This window comes from Ochotona princeps, chromosome 9 (genome assembly GCF_030435755.1).
Source record: "Ochotona princeps isolate mOchPri1 chromosome 9, mOchPri1.hap1, whole genome shotgun sequence".
Taxonomy (NCBI): Eukaryota; Metazoa; Chordata; class Mammalia; order Lagomorpha; family Ochotonidae; genus Ochotona; species Ochotona princeps.
Window position 1 is genome coordinate 6,780,997 of NC_080840.1, and position 17,750 is coordinate 6,798,746.

At 45.6% G+C, this 17,750-nt stretch overlaps 1 protein-coding gene across 1 annotated transcript in view; it reads right to left on the reverse strand.

Moving 5' to 3' along the window:
• The window catches only part of TG (thyroglobulin), a 205,445-nt gene that overhangs the window by 98,363 nt on the left and 89,332 nt on the right, over positions 1-17,750 (reverse strand). The window contains exons 35-36 of the mRNA XM_004580737.2: positions 14,671-14,733; positions 238-372 (exon numbers count right to left, since the gene is read on the reverse strand). Coding sequence (XP_004580794.2) covers positions 238-372; positions 14,671-14,733 — 198 coding nt within the window. The remainder of the gene's footprint in view (positions 1-237; positions 373-14,670; positions 14,734-17,750) is intronic.

Here is a 17,750-nt window from a genome sequence, read left to right on the forward strand (position 1 = left end):
TCCTCCTCTGGCCTAGCTCAAGGTTGCTCTGTCGCTGGCTGCTTTACCCCTGCAGGCTCTAACTACTGGCTGCCCCACTGAGAAACAGAAGATCCCACCCAGGTATTCTGCAGGAAATGTCTCTCCTGCGAGGCCCCTGGACTTCTTGTAGGATAGCCTGTGTGCTTCAAGGTCAGATTCTGAGGCAGCACTGGCATTAGGCTGTTTCTCCCCATCTCGAATAAAAGCTCTCCTCACCCAACAAGCACAGGTCTTGGGCAGCAGAGAAGTTGCTGATGGCAGCCGTGCTGATGTGGGCGACATCAAACTTCCTGATGGTTGGATCAACAACTACTGAAGACAGGGTCAGGGTCTGCCACGAGTCCAGAGAGGCTAGGAGAGAAAGGGGAGAACACTCACACTGCTAGCATCTGGTGCACCACAGACAGTGGCGTGTTACCCAATGTACTAAGGGAAATCCTCCTCATGGTCTCCACTCCACATGAGACGCTTTATAAACATCCCCATTCTACAACTATTTGTTGAGGTTTTTTTTCTATGAGTCAAGCTCCAGGGATACATTGGTTTAAAAAGTTCAATCAAAAAAACCATGGCTGCTGTGATTATCAATTCATAGCAGAATGAGAGCCAAATAGACAAGAAAATCATTGTGATACAACTGTCAGAATGAAACGGTTAGAAGAGGATCAGGTAGCAATGATAACAACAGGCTTAGCAGGTTTGTTCTACAGCACCATGCTTCCTGTGTGAATGGCTGTATTACATTGTCCTCCTCCAGCCTGAGGCTTTGAGTACACACTCCGATGGGCTGCTCCGCGCCCCATCAGAGTCCACCAGACATGCTCCTTTCCTTAGGGATAGGCTGCATCTAAAATCTAGCCTGTGAAAGCAGATCAAAGTCCCTAACCTCAACTTGGGACCACTGAAAGGTCAGTCTGGCTTCAGAGCTCACTGGGAGATCTGTGGTCCACTGCTTCATTTGCATTAAAATGCTTCTTCCAGGGGAGGTACTTGGCTCAGCAATTAAGTTGATGCTTTAGGATGCCTACATTATACAGGGGTGGCTGGTTAGAGTCCTGGCTGCTCTGCTTTTACTCCGGCTTCCCTTTAACGATTCTGAAAAGGCAGCAGAGGATGGCCCTACATGAGAGACCTCACTGGGACTTCCAGGCCCCTGGCTTCGGAACCCATAACCCCATCCTGGCTGTTATGGGCACTCGGAGAGTGAACCAACAGATGAAAGATTGCTTCTTCTTTTTCTCTATCTCTCTTTATGCTTTACAAATAAGATGAAAATAAATTTTTAAAAATAAGGAAAAAAATTTTCTTCCCAACACTGTTCTCACTTTTTTAACAGATACTAATCCTGAGAGCTCCGTGTACAAAACTTCCAACGTGCAAATCTCCATCTCAGAGTCTGTTTCCTGGAAAGCTCCAGAAAAGACGTCCTCTTCCAAACAAGAAGAAAGTGGGACTCAGACAGGTTTAAGTAGCGTGTCTGAGGGTGCCCTGCTCCTGCACTCTGCAGTGCGGTGAGAACTGGCCCATGGCAGTTACACAGCCAGTGTCTGTCTCCCTGTGTGCAGGACACAGCTGCTCCAGTATGGAGGAGGGAAGAGCAGATGAGGAGCCAGATGGAAAGCCTGGACCGAGGTGGAGAGCTAGGACAGAGCGCATCCTGTGAGTTGCAATGGCCTTGGCTATAGCCGGGCAGTGGGTTTCTCTGAGGACACAGATCCTGAATCTTTGGCACAAAGCTCCACCAGCAGGAAGGGCTGTGAGCCTAGTCAGTGGGTATGGCAGTGTCCACAGAGAGCAGCAAGGAGGCTGATGTGCTGCCTCCGACAGAGGCTTCTGTGGCCATCTGGGAGCTTGGATCCACAACATTCTAGAGCCATTTTCAGCAGGTGCGTCACTGGGACTTAGTGGAGAGGGTATCCTCTCTTGTTCTTTCTCCTTCGTTTTTTCTTTTAAGAAGACTAAAGTAGCTTGTCCTTTTAATACTCTAATCATTTACCTTGCATTAGCAGAACACGATGGCAATAAAACACATCTGAATGCCCTTAAGTGGACAGTGGGAAGGGAGCCTAATGCCTTCTTTATAAAACAAGGGAGACAGGTACATGTCTGTCCAAGGCAGAAGAGAGCAAGGTCTCCTGGCTCTAAGACACTGATCTCTGTGTGCTCTAGAGGTATCCCTGGAGCTGAACAGCCTTTCCAGAAGACCACCTCCAGGAAAAAAAGATTCCAGACATCACCATTCAGGTAGCTGTACGGGAAAGGTGGTGATGTTCATATCACACCTGTCATTGGCATTTAGAGCACTGTAAGGTTCACTAAAGCAGCAAAACAGCTTACTCTACTGTCGTCTTTATCACTGGAAAAAAGAGAGAAGGAGAAAGCTCACTTGCACAGGTGGTTATGTAGTATCTGAATCTCGTGTAACTCAGGAAGGGGCAAGGGGAGCCCCAGCCACCATTCTGGAGCCACTTGCCCTCCCTTAAAATCAGGAGTTGTGCATTTCCAGCCTAGAACTTGGCTTTGCCACAAAAGAATTCTGGGCTTTCATTTTCTTAAGGTTCTTTCTGGTGCTGCTATTTCCACAGTGCATGCAAGCAGCATTTTTGCATCACCAAAGGAGCTGAGTATTTTTAGATGCTGGTACACTGCAATTTCAGAGATGGGGAGCACACTTGCCAAGTACAGTCTTAAAATGGCAGCCCCAGCCACACTCTGTGTTTAGGTTGCTGTAATTGAAGAGTGAATTCTACCTTTAAGTGAAGGCCTGCTTATCTGTTGCCATTCACTGAAGCCAAGGCCTTGCCATGCCCTCTACCTGTCCCCTCTTCCAGCATACAGAAGACTCTTGGGGAGTCTTTGGTGTTTGTGCAGAATCCAATATCTTGGAGTTTCCGAGGACCTCAGGGAACTTCTGAGAATAAGTTCGCTGTGGATGCAATGCGTGAGGAAGCCTGGGAGCTGGGGATGAGCATCCGGCAGTGTTTGTTGTTTGCTAGGAACCCACTGCAGCCTAGCATGTAACCCTTAGCATGGCAACCCATGATGGGGCTGGGGGAAGGTGCTTTCACCACCCACAGCTTGCAGACAAGGAACCTGATGATCTCATAGCACACACCTTACCTAGTCTGTTGGCTGAGCCCATGTTAGCTTAGACCGTTCCACGATAGTGTTGGCCAGAACTGGAATCTCGGTGCCCTAGGGACAGGACCCCAATGGAGGGCCCTACAACAGTGGCTCCTCTCTTAAACAGCACAATCTGGAACTTATTCATTCCATTTCATTTTTTTCTCTAAATAATTTTAGGGCTGACATTGTGGTGTATTAAGTTAAGCCTCTGTGTGATGTCAGCATTCCATATGAGTGTTGTTTTGAGTCCTGGCTGTTCTACTTCTGAGCTGGTTCTTTGGAAGAGCACCTGGGAAAGCAACAGAGGATGGCCCAAGTACTTGGGCCCTTACACCCAGGTGGGAGATCCTGAAGAAGCCTCTGGTTCCTGGCTTTGGCCTGGCCCAGTCCCAGCCATTGTGGAGTGAGCCAGCAGACGGAAGATTCTCCCACTAACTCTCCCTCTGTAACTCTGTCTTTCAAATAAGCAGAAAAGAAATCTTTAAAAAATACTTTGTAGGTTGTAATGCTGGTGTCATCTTCCAAAAATACAGCCTCCTGTGACTCTGAAATGCATACATTTCACATGGTACATGCTTGTAGGTGCAGTGAATGCTTTTAGTGTTTTTTTTCTCCTTCATTTGTCTCTCTCTGCTTTCTCACTCTTTTCTGCCCTGCGAATGACAGGCACTTTGTAAGTGCATTATCACCTACTGACAGAAGCATTTCCCCTTATTTTACTTTATAAAATGTTTTCTTGGTGCTTTTATTCATGTGGGCCAGTCTTACTGGCGTTAGGTGGTACCTCATTGATGTTTTAATTTGGATTTCCCTTGTTGCCAGGGAACTTGAGCATTTTTTCATATGTTTATTTGCCATTTGGGTTTGTTCCTTTGTGAAGTGTTTGCCCATTTCCCGTGCCCATTTCTTGAGTGGCTTGTTTGTTTTGATATTTTGGTTGTTTTGTAGCTCTTTGTATATTCTGGAGATTAGCCCTCTATCACCTATGTAGTGCGCGAAGATCTTCTCCCATTCTGTGGGTTGCTTTTTTACTTTGTTGATTATTTCCCTTGCTGTACAGAAGCTTCTTAGTTTGATGAGGTCCCATTTGTTTATTCTGCTTTCGATTTCTACTGCTTTTGGTGTCCTTTTCAGGAAGTCGGGACCTACCCCTAGATCTTGTAGAGTATTTCCGATGTTTACTTCCAAAAGTTTGAAGGTTTCTGGATGTAGGTTTAGATTTGTTATCCATTTGGATTTGATCTTAGTGTATGGTGAGAGATGTGGGTCTATCTTTTTGTTTCTGCAGGCTATTAACCAGTTGTCCCAACAGCATTTATTGAACAGACCTTCCCATTTGCCTGGATTGTCGTTTGTCTTTTTGTCAAAGATTATTTGGCTGTACCTGTTTGGGTTCCCTTCTGGTGTTTCTATTCTGCTCCATTGATCTTCCTCTCTATCTTTGTGCCAGTACCAGGCTGTTTTGATAACCACTGCCCTATAGTATGTCCAGAGGTCCGGGACTGTGATTCCCCCTGCTAACTTCCTGTTCTTGAGAATGGTTGTAGCTGTTTGTGGTTTTTTGCGTTTCCAGATGAACCTTTGGATCATTGTTTCCAGCCCATCAGCAGAGGATTGGATAAGAAAGCTATGGTTCATCTATTCCATGGAATACTACTCAGCTATTAAAAAAAAACAAAATGCAGTTCTTTGTGGCCAAATGGGCCAAACTGGAAACCATAATGCTAAGGGAAATGAGCCAATCCCAAAAGGTTAAATACCACATGTTTGCCTTAATTTAAGATGATATGATGTTATGTATAACATGTTATGTTATGTATGTTATATGTTGTGTATAAACTAAAATTGAAATGTCAATGAGGTGGTCACAGAAGGTGGTTAAGAACTCGCATTTACTTTTAACATATTGGTTACTCATTACTATGTCAATTAATTCCATAATGATGTAAACCTTTGCTGATGGTATGTTGGAGCTTTTAATTGACTAGGATGATACTCTGCTGGCTCTGTCTTCAGACCAGAGAGGGTATACTTAAGGAGCCGTTGGACTTGACTGGACAATAAGATGCTGGACTTTATGTTTGGTATATACTTGCAATGGGGGAATCTCAACTGAACTTGAACTGTGGTTATGCAACAAGGTGGAGGAATCCACCATGGTGGGAGGGTTTGGGGAGGGGTGGGGAGAACCCAAGTACCTATGAAACTGTGTCACATAATACAATGTAATTAATGAATTAAAAATAATAAATAATAAAAAAAAGTAAAAAAATGTTTTCTTGATTATGTATAATTTTGGATGAAATTTAAAACCAAGAAAGTGCATTTAAGTTCTTACTGGGAATGGCAATGAGGTCATTTGAGAGTCATTGGCTGTCACGAATTCAAGAAGTTTATAATTTGAACTTTATGTGTCTGATAACTGATTGTAATTAGGTGTCATTAAGAATCGAATGAAATATTTTTTCCATTCTACTTTTAAAATGACTATTTATTTGTGAGCTTTTATTTTCAAAATGAGATACCTTCCTGAACTCACTTTGATGCAATTCAGAGACACTGCTGAACTTGGGCTGCTCACTGAAAAACACTTTGAAAATATGGCTGGGGCTGGCCTTGTGGCACTGTAAGTTAAGCCACCATCTGGGATTCCAACAGCTCATCTAAGCACTTTTTCAGGTACCTGCTGCTCAACTTGGGGTCCAGTTTCCTGCTAAAGAGCCTAGGAAAGCAGAAGAAGATGGCATGGTTATTTGGGGCCTTGCTATTCACATGGGAGACTCATATGAAGCTCCTAGCTTCTGGCTTTGGCTGACAGAGGCCCAACTAGCAGATGGGAGATTTCTCTGTGTGTGTGTGTGTGTGTGTGTGTGTGTGTGTGTGTGTCTCATGATCTTTCTATAATTCTATAGAATAAGTAAACCAATCTTAAAAACTAGTCTACCTCCTGCAATGTGGCAGCCAGCCGTAAGGCTGCATTACCACAGTAGAAGCATGTGTGTGTCAGGCTGACTGGTTGGGCACAGGGTGAGTTCCTGCTGTAACCCTGATCTGTCACATTTGAGAAATGAAGGGAAAGTGTCTCAGCATTTTTTGCATGAGATCAAGGTGGTGAGATGTCAAACCAGCAGAAAATGTCTGATGCTCTCTCCCATGAACACATAGTCACAGACCCATTTGCTTAAAGGAAACCTCATACAACTTTCTCAAAACCACCAAATAAAAAGCAGCCAGTAGTGTAAGCTCTCAGGCCTCCAAAAGTGATTCCAATTCTTACACTTCCATTGTGACTAGTACAGAAAAGAACTCCTTCCAGGTCTTCAGCACATCGCCCAGGGAGTTCCTTCCCCAGGAGCTGGAGGAAGCATCAGTGGGCCCCACCCACGCAGGCTGGAGGGGAGACGTGGGAAGAGCAAAGCTCGGAGGCCTTTAGACCGAACAGCCCCAGTTCCCAGCAAAGCAAAGCAGCACACACTTCATGCCCTACGGAGGTAACAGAGTTTAGAAAGAGGCCATCAGAGTGGATCCCTGATGCAGGGCCCCTGTCCAAAAGGGGAAACTGGCACAGAGACAGTTGCTGAGAGGAGGAGTGTGAAGACCCAGAGAACATACTGCCCACAAGGCCTGGGACCTCAAGACTGCAGATAAGCAGGTGGATCCTGCTCCCACCTGACCCGGGACTTGCAGCATCCAGATCTGCAAAACAGCTTCTGCTAGATAAGCCTCTCTGCGCGCAGCCCTTGCCATAACAGCTGCCAGTCAAGGATGCCCTAAGTGCATCCTTGAAGAGAACACCCAAGCATGGATTCACAGAGCCTGCTCTGCCCCAGTGTTGCCCCCTGGCCTTGGGATGGTTGCTTAACATCCCCAATAACACACGTAAAAGCAGCCAGTGTTTGTGATGCCTCTTCGTTGCTCATTCATTTCAACTGCTCACAGCCATGAGATCTCATGGCTCTGCAGGTTACTCCAAGTGCTGGCCTTATTCACTGTAAGGTGGGCTTATTTCCTGTAACTTTGCTCTGACTTTGAGTAAGATGCATTTTGTCTTTGTAACTGTGCTGAAATCTGTCAAGAAGAATAGCCACAACACCTGCACTCATGTCACAGCACACTCCTCATACAATAAGAATCACTATTTTCTACATATTCTCTGGATAGGTAGTGGTGGTAGTGGGGTGGGGATGGAGTGAGCTAAGCCGGTCCCATCATTAGCTCCAGTTGTTCCAATGGACCACAGAGGTGTCATATTTCTTGTCTGTGCTAGGACTGAAAAGCAGGGCACTGGGTTCAGGCCATATCAGGATAAGTCTGCACACTGTGGCTGTCATTATAATCTCTTGTCACAGCAAGTGCCTGACTGCTTGCTTTCCAGGAAAGAGAGGGCCCACTCCTCACCCATCTTTCCAAGCCAATGAGTCTGTGTCTGTTGCTCCTAACACAGAACGGTGGCTGTTTCAACATCCTCTCAAGGGCATTCACTATCACTCATTCCCCCACCAGTCCCCACCCAACACTCAGAACATTGCTCTGCTCCTCCACACTGAGCCAGCAGGCCTTGCCTAAGAACCTGCTCCAATCTCTCTCATTATAGATAGGGCACTTCCTCCAACCCAGTTTCTTAACTCATGTTTGGGTTTCAAGAGACTCCTTTCCCTTAAAATTCAGGGAGAAAAATATCTAATGAATTGGAGGGGCCAATTATTTCTAATCCAGTCTCATAATGACCCATGACTACATCTGCTTTCCATACTAATGTAACAATTGTGCCCTTCTTTCTCTTTGTAGCCAAGAATCTTGGGGGAACCATTGAGGCTTCCTCAAATGACTACCATTCAGTGTCTTCCTGTATCAGCCCACTACCTATGTAAAGGGTTCTTCCTGACGAACTCAGCCAACGTCGCAGCTTCTGCCTTCCTTATAGTTGTTGACCACATCCCCTGGCCTGGTTTCTGTGTCACCATTTGCCACTAGGGCCCCTCCCACCTTTCCATCTATGACCTCAGGCTTCTCCTCCTCTGCTGTGCCTCCTGGTTTGGCCCTGGACCTTTGCCATTTACATGCCACACACTCTCCTTAGTGACTCACCAGCTTCATGACTTCAAATACCACCTACACGTCACTGTCACCAGTCACAACCTGGCCCAGACTTTTACTCAGAATAGTACAGTCAGTGCTTACCAGGCATCCAAGCACATGTCCCCCAGACACTCCAAAACTCAGCATGCTGAATCCTGGACATTTAGCCTGACTTTCTTCCCCTTCCACACTCAACAGCTGGATCTCTTCTTATGTTCTCTAGATGGGCAATGTCAATCCTGAGGCTACCCAACTTGGAATCCTAAGTATTGTCATTGATTAGTGCTTAAGTGGGCTGAATGTCCAGCTAGGAAGGACTCTACAGAAGGAAGTCAGAACAGATACTCTTCTAATCCTAAATTTCATATTTGTCCATTATTTAAGTGGCTATGCCCCATGGAATAACCACTCCTACCCTTATATAGGTTTATAGCACTCCACAATACGCTCAATTTATCTCACAATCTGTCACCTTCTTGCTTATCTCTCCAAGCTCATCCCACATCTCCTGACCTCCTACCCTCACTTGGTTGTGTACCAAAATCTTCTGCTGTATGACTTTGTGTCACTAATAGTGAACCATGCAATTCCATTCCAACGTGAAGTGAGTTTATTCATTGGATGGACTCAAACCCAATCCAGATGACATCTGCCCTAGAATCTTTTCTGCAGCTCCTTCTCCACCAGCACCCCAACCAAGTACCAAACTATGCCTACTGTTCCACTGATAAACTTCATTGTTCTTGAGATCAACAGAGGCTTTGCCTTAGTTTTCATTGAATATCCAAGATGTATCATGATATTTTAAGAAACTTAAAAGCAGAATAGTAATATAGCTATAGCATGTATTTGTTAAGAATTCATGGGGGTCAAACAAGAATAATATCATTATTTTTTCATGAAGTGTTTCCATGAATAAATGGCTATTGAACAAATTACTTGCTGATGTTCCTCAGTTAATAAAGGAACAATGGACACAAATTCTTTTCACTTTCATCTCTACAAAGATTACTGTCAGCGTACCATAAGGCCTCAGTCAATAATTGCTGAATAATTTAATGAATTGATTTATTAATCATAGAGCAAGCAAATAATAAAAAGTTGGTATACCTAATTTCCCACTTTATGTCAGTTTTCAAAACACTTTCACTTGCACTGTAAGAATCAGTATAAGCCAAGCACTGCTGGTACTACTATTATGCAGGGGACCAAACTAAGGCTCAGAAGTGTTATGCAGCATTGGCAAGACCATAAGTTCAGAACAGGAACCTGACCAAAATGTCCCCTCTCAACTCCTGCCCTAGAACAGCTACTTCTCCTCCTTGTGACTCAGCTGAAGCTTCCTAAAGTGGTCCCCATTCGGGGCAGCAGTGCCTAAAGATATCTGTGATGTTCTTGCATATGCTGAGGCTGGAGCTCTGTGGCCTGGTGAGTAGCCATGCTTCATGCTAACTTCAAAAAGGACTCCCAGAGAAATGTGTCATTAAGAAGAAATCACATACAGGAAACCAGACTTGGATCTACACTCCACCCATATCCTCAAAAAGCATTGCTAAGGTCATCACAAGCAAAATGTCAAGTGGAAACTCAAAGGCTTAGATGGAACCTGATTTCTAATAAGTTTGATTCCTTTCAAGTGGACTCATACTCCCCACTAATGACCTCTAAGGCCCAAAGTCTTCCTGGAGATGGCGTGAGGATTGGGTTTCCTGTGTGTCCCTGACCAGTGTGGGTCCTGAAGGACAGGACATGCCATCCTCTCTACCTAGGCTGACTGATCTTTCCTCTTGCCATCCAACATAGCATGGCCATCCTGTGTGCCATGGTTTGGTCATGTCACATCGTGTAGCTCTCCCTGAGTTTTAGAGGTGAATGTGGGGGATCGTCCTGCACCAGCATGGAAGCCTAGAAACAACTCGGCTGAATGACTGGCTCATGGCCTTGTCCACAGCCTCCTCCCGTGCCTTCCTCCTGATTGCAGTGAGTGCCTGTCTCATTGGCAGGGTCTCCACCATCCCAGGCCAGTGCCTTTCCTGCAATGGAAGTGAAAATCCAGCATCTTTACTGAAATGATCGAGCAAAGCTGAGAAGCAAGATGACCTTCTCCTGCCCACCCTAGACTTTACTGTCACTCCTGCTCACTCACTTCCCCAAGAAGCCATCCTGCCAAGGTCAAGGTCAATTCCAGCATGCAGTCCTCGAGAGGACAGTTCTATTTTGTAAGCTCCATACCTAAGTTCTATCTGTCTCTCACTTTCTTCCTCCAGGTTTCATGGTTCATGCTGCTTCATACTTGAACTTTTGCATGTTCAAACCCATTTCTCTGAAAAGACTTTTTTGAAACTTGCCCATTTGCCAACCCAGTGAACATGCCAGAAACCACAGAAATAAACTCGGTGGAGGAGTCCTGAGCACACAGTAACATTCAACATAGGCCTGTGAGAGCTCAGGAGTCCCTGCATCTCCACTACATCCATATCAATCAATCAGGGAAGCAAGATTTGTTCTTCAAAGTAGATTTTGAATAGGTGTCTTATACACACACACACACACACACACACACACACACACACACACAGATGAGATAAGTCGAGACTTCTCAGGGCCTCACTCTCCTAATTTCAAAACAGAGTCTGCTCGACTCAACTGTCTTATGAGCATAAAATAATTTACAAGGGCCTGATGCGATGGTTTGGCGGCTAAATCCTCACCTTGCACATGTCAGGATTCCAAATGGGCACCAGCTTTTGCCCCTGATACTCCACTTCCCATCCAGCTCTGTTTGTGTCCTGGGACGTTGCACCCATGCAGGAGCCCTGGAAGAAGCTCCTGGCTCCTGGCAGCTTCAGACTGGTTCAGCCCTGACCATTATGGCCACTTAGTAAGTGACCCAGCAAATGGAAGATCTTCTTCTCTTTGTAAACCTGCCTTTCCAATAACAATAAAATAAATCTTTAAAACATGATTTATAAATGGTTGGTATTCAATACATATTTCCTTTTGTTTCTAAATAGGAAGCACATGAAGACAAGCATGTTATACATGCATAGCACACACAAGCATGTGCATGAGCAAACACACACGTAGTCCATGTCAGAATCCCACAAGCACATGTCAGTGCCTGAAGGCAGGAATACTCCCTCCCTCTGAAGCACATCCAAGGGAAACGCTGTGCAGGAGCTCTCAGCACAGATGGGATGTCAGCTCTGGCACACTTCCTGCTTTGAAATCACACTTGCTAGAGGCACATTTAAAAATACCATGCCTCGCAGTGCTGTCTGCTAGGCAACTACTCAGATTTGTAGACTATGTGTGAGTGTGAAGGGAGATATACAAAACTCCATATTTTTTGTCTATCTTGTCAGTAACTTGTTTTTGGTCACAAGTGCTGGGCAAAAGCAGAGAGAAACAAGCACTGTGAAATCACCCTAGAACAGCTTTGCTTGACTCACCCACCTCCAGCAGTCAGTGCAATGCCTGTAGCTAGCAGCACACCCCTCAGCCAGTCTTTTGGTAGTGATGGTAATTTGTAACGGAAAAAATACACCTTTTTGTCTCATAAGTATGCAACTAGCAAATGCTATGTGAGACATCTGGCAACATAGATCTAGTGCCTTTAAATATAGATTTCTGGAACTCAAGAATTCCACTGGGCGCAGGAAATACCCTTCACCCAGGAGGAGCTTTGGGGCACCATGGTATTAATTATGATGAATGGAGAATCATAGAAATCAAATGTCCAAAACTGGGGGTATGGACTAGAGGACAGATAATGACAAGACAGCTGTGTCTGATAACATGGTGGGGCCCTGTTCTGTTTGCTGATCACCAAATGCAGCAGCATAGAAGACAGTGAGTGAGTGAGGGCTTGTTCACATGCATGCAGACAGGCAACAGTCTGGAAATAGACATACAGTGAGATATTAGGTTAAGAAGCAACAAAGATTACAATACCGAGACTGTAAATATGGTGTAGCAGGGAACAGACAAAGCTTCCAGCTGCAATGTGGGCACCAATTTGAGTCTTCACTGTTCCACTTCTGATCCAACTCCCTGCCAAGTAGTGTGGAGGCCAGCTCTGGCTGCTGTGACTATGTAGAAAACAAACCAGGGATTGGAGGATTTCCCTCTCTCTCTCTCTCTCTTTCTCACACTCACACACACACACACACACACTTCCTCTCTCTTTGTAACTCTGATTTTCAAATAAATAAATCTTTTTCAAACCTGCAATATTATAAATAGACTACAACTATCTCAGGCCAAACAGAAAAAAATCAAAGAAAAATGGAAGAGAATCCAATGTATTAAACGACACGCACTGACTTTGAAATAACTGTGTGGTCTCCTACTCTATTTCCACATGGTTTGCATTTTCTATAATCAACAAACCATCAAAGCATTCATCTCTTAAGGATCAAATGCTCAGCCTAGTGCCAAGCACAAAATGAATCTGCATAAATGTTTCACAGTTTTGAAGGAAAAAAACCACTAAATTATTGCTTCTAGGTTAACACACGTTTTTTTCTTCTCTCCTTCCACAAATGTCTACAAAAAGAGTAAAACTCAAGCCACCAGATGTAAAAGAGCAAAAGAAAGAGAGGAAGAAAGGGAGGGATAGAAAGAGAGGGGTGAGGAAAGAATGGGAAGGAGAGACAAAGCACGGGAAAGGCAGGCACGGGCAGAGAAGGGAAGGGATAAGAACGAGGACAGAGAAGTTGGATGGGGAGGAAGAGAGGACCAATGTGAAAGGAAGGAGAAACAATGGCAAAGAGGAAGCAGAGTTTGGCTACAGTAGGGCTGGAGGTGAGTTAGCAAACCCAGTGAAGAACGGACTGCTGCATATCCTGCAGAAATGAGGCCCACGGGATCCTGGATGCCATGGAAGGCAGGGCTGGTCACAAGGTGACATGTGGAAAGGGTACACCTATGTGCTCATCAGTGCTCCACGCAGTACACATTGCCTTGGCCACAATGATTCAGCATTCTCTTTTGTATTAACCCCAAGTGTTGACATTGCTGCATTCAGAAGATGATGGTAGACAATCAGGAAAATTATTACCCACCAAAGTGGGAACTCCACAGTCATTCATCGAACTGACACATTGAGGGACAGCAGAAATGTCACATAATTCAGACACAAAACTCTAGGATGATAAAATCCTCCATTGCGGAAAGATCTGAAAGTGCAGGCTTCTGAGACAGGAATTGCAGGTGGGTGGAGGTGGGCCAATGACCTCATTTGCTCCCTTTGTGTTTTGAGATCATAAACTTTCTGGGACTTTTTGATTTGTTCAACTGTTTGCACAAAATCCCTGATCAAAATCTGTTCAAATCAGTCTGGCTCGGACCTATGCTGCCTGTTGGTACTCAGGGCTGTGGACCCCATCTGGACCCTCTGTGACATGGTAATGGCAATGCCGTTTTTGCAATACCTCAGAAAGCAAGCACTTGACCGTGAATGGAAAGTGCTTAACACAGACATTCCGCAGAGACCACTGGGGGAAGTTACAGTCATCCTATGCACACCATCACTGAACTCAGCTGTGCTACTGAGCAAGGCAGAGCAACAGCACCCATGGAGGGTGTTCTTTTTTCTTTTTATAATACTTTCAGCCACTCTTTGGCTTTAAATAATTTCTCCCACATGAGCTACGCTCTGTCTCCATAGACAGAGCCATAATGACAGGTGTCTAGAATTCCTCAGACATCATGTCACTCACCAGGAATTAACGTTACAGGCATCAGCCAGGTGGCGTCTGGAGCCCAAGCCAAACCTCTCATTTCCTGACAAAGGGACATAGAGGAGGGGCCAGTGTAGCCCACGCAGAGCTGCTGCCTTCCTCCACACCTCCATACCCCAACTGTACCCACCACTGCCCATTTCCTGCTCCCTGGAACAGGCTGCTATGACAGCCATGATCCATCTGCAGAACAGCTCCATCTGGGCCGCTCCCTCAGTGCCAGAGCCACAGACTCCTGGCCTCAGACCTATTGCCTCAACCTCAGCTGTCAGCCTTAGTATGACGTATAACTGAGTCCCAAATCTTTCTCACTAAAAACATCTGTGTTGTGTTTTGTGGCCACCTTGATGGTTACATTCATCTTGATGTTGCCCCAGGATTGCTTAAGTCAGGTCATGCCTAGATCAGGTGAAATAATCCTTAGAGTAAAAACTGGAAGAACTAAGCTAAGGGCCCCACTCTGCCTCCAACCAGCTGCATGAGAGGAGCAGTCCTGTTCATTTCTCTGAGCAGATTTCCATGTCTGCACAGAGGGCGCACTGCCTCACTGCCCTCCCTCCATGCATGCATCATCAGAATGAACCAGAACGATTCGAGTGAGAGAGTCCTGGGAGGCCTCAATGACTGGCACAAAGGGGAAGGGAGGAAGAAAGAAGCAGAGGGGCTCTTGTCAGAAAGATCCAGGTGACAACAGACTTACCCTTCTCTGGGCGGGATGGCAGAGTGACTGGAGGGCAAAAACTGGGGGCATCACTTTGAGCAACTGGAAAGGAGAGAAAGGCAGTGTTTTAGCTCTCTTCATCTCATTCTCACAGAGCTGGAGGGTCATGAATCAGGTACAAGATGCTAACGGCCACACTGGGCTTTGAAGGCCGACTCATTGAACTGTGTATCAATTGGCATAGGCTAGGGTACCTGAGATAACAAAGAGTCTCTCATCTCAGCAGCTTACAACCATGAAGCAAATTTCTTCCTCTTGGCCACAGCATCTTCCCTCAAGGCCACAGCTGAGGAAGAATTTTCAGGGCAAAGATCAAGCAGCAAATTTCCATCTTGCTCTTGCATGTCTGCCTACAAGTGACCCACATTGTGACTGCCTATACAGCATTATCAAAGCAATGAGTGAGGACATGTAGACCCACCACTTGCCACAGAACAGAGAGCCAGAAACACGTGGCAAACAAAGAAACACCTGCCGTCATCACTGAGTGATCCATGATCTGGCAATGCGCTTGACCTTTCTGGGCCTCCGTTTCCACATCTGTATAGTGGGATGGTACAACCTGCCTCAACAATCTCCTGTGAGATGGCAGGAGACAAGGACATGTGTGATACAGTATGAGAGCTCATCAGCTGACAGCCTAGACTTGGCACAGGCTTGGATTGGAACTCATTATGTTACTTAGGAGTCATGTGCAATGATAAGCTATCTAACTTCTGCATCCGGTTTCAGCATGGGTAAAACCAGATCGATGTCAGAATGAAAGCAGACACCATCTCCATAGACCCCACAGATGGTTCATGAATGCTAATTACCTCCTTTGCCCTTCCTCTTCCTTTAAGAGCAAATCTTATACTGAACAAATCTAAGCCTTCAAATACCCCACACTGTGCTCTTTTCCAAAACTAAAGCTGCCCACAGCACATCCGTGCTCACAGGGAACTACTATGAAGTGTGATCTGTGCTCACAAGAGGGTCTTTGGGTTCAGTGGCCCAGGGCAAGACTCGCTTGGCCACTCTGCTGCTATGTGATCTTGAGGAAGCGACAAATTGTCTATCCCCAATTTCCTATAAAGTTAGGATGATAATAGGCCTCAAGGTTATGAGGTATCAGTGATTTGATGTAAGTATCGTTTTTGGTGTACAGTAAGTACTCAATAAATGCTGGCCATCGGTCATGCTTAATATTGTCTTTTCATAATGACACAGCCTTATAATTTTCTCTTATCCATGTCTATGCCTATGGAAAGGCTGGGGTCATAGTCCTGCTCCATTCTGGTCCCCAGGGTCCCCACCTGGGACTTCTCACACCTGTCTCCTTCAATGATTCCCTTTCAAGTTTATTACGTCTTTTCCTGCTACCATCATTGGAAGGCCCTGATTCTCAAACTTTTGCCCTCATTAAATCATGCAGATGGCTCGGTAACAGAAACCTTGTGGGACTCCACCCCAGACAGTCTGTATCTACAGGTGTGATGCAGGGCCAGAGACACGTATTTTAAACACACTCTGAGGTGACGATGCTAGTTGAGGGCTTTAGGAAGCCCTGAGCTAAGGGTACTGTCCTCCCTCACCCTGTGAGCTCCACACACATCACTTGTGCTTCCTAGTAGCCACCCTTCATGCTCCACTGCACACTCGTCACATGCTGCCCTGTGTCATGGATATCAATTTATAAATGCCTGTCCTTCCTGAAAGGGATTCTGACAGCAAAAGCCTCAGAGAACAGTGTGGCTTCAGGGAGGGCTCATTGAAATGGTATTGCCCTTGAAAGCTACAATGTTGCTTCTACCCATCCCTCTTGATTAGGAGTCAGCTCAGTTTGCACAGGACACATTTCTGCAACACTGATGGAAAATTGGAAACTGTGTAACTATCTGATTCTTTGGGTGAACCGCAGAGCAGATCTGCTCAGAACATTGTCGCACATGCATTGCATTTCAGCAAAGCATGCATCACACAGTGCTGCCAGTGAAAGCGATGGGCTCAACAGGAGCTATTAGCCTGAACTTTCTGAGCTTTTGAGGACTCTCGATCAGCTTTGTGGGGATTTGGAGCTCAGAAGTCCTTCGGAAGACTAAGAGCTCTGATGAGAACTTTGAAAAATCCTACTGAAAAATCCAGGGGAAAGTACTCAGCTAATTAACACTTCTTAAACAGACTACAGATGAACCCTAACCTTCCTAGATATGGGAGGCGTGTGCTGGAGCCAGCTCACACTGTCTCCCTCAGCCAGTTGTGCCTGCTTCTCCCCAGCTCTGCTTTCAGCTGCAAGCTGACCTTGAAATTGACCCTCATGGGTCAATTCCCACCATGGCAAATGGTAAACACTTTTTGACATTGTGATATAACAGGTACGTTTGCTCTTCATCCTGGCTCTTGGCACAGAGCTCCTGAAAGCCTATGAATTTCATAAGCAGCAGGGGTGATAGAAGCATCTTTTGCCTTCCAGATTTGTTAATGCATTTTGTTTCTGGCATAAGAGTTTCTGTTTCTGTTACCTTTTTGGGAACTCTGGGGGTACTAAACTGTCTCCTTGTACCCTAATCCAGATGACCAGTAGCTAGGGCCTCCCCAGTAGCTCTGTGATGAGGCTAGTGGCCCTAAACCCCATGACCTAACTGTCAGAGGGCTGGAAATTTCAGTCCATCCTCTACCTCTAGGGATCCAAAAACAGCAGAGCTGGAGTTTATTCAGCAATGGTCAATGAGTTATTCACTTACACGTAGGTAATGGAGTCTCCTTGACCTCCCTATACTAGCAGGTTTGTAGAGCTCCTGAGTTGCTGGACACATGAAGTAACTGGGTGAGCATGTACCCTGGGGAGGCATGGAAGCTCCAGCCCCCCAACCTACCTTGCTGAATGCATCTCTTCCACTCAGCTGCTCCTGAAGTGTAACTGCTGTAATAAACCAGGAAGGCAAAATAACTATTTCCTGAGTTCTGTGAACTACTCTAGTAAATTACCAAATAGAGGACAGGGTTCAGAGGTTCCCCAACTGGCAGCCAGTTGGTCATTAAGTACAGGAGCCCGGGGCTATGACTGGTGTCTAAAATAG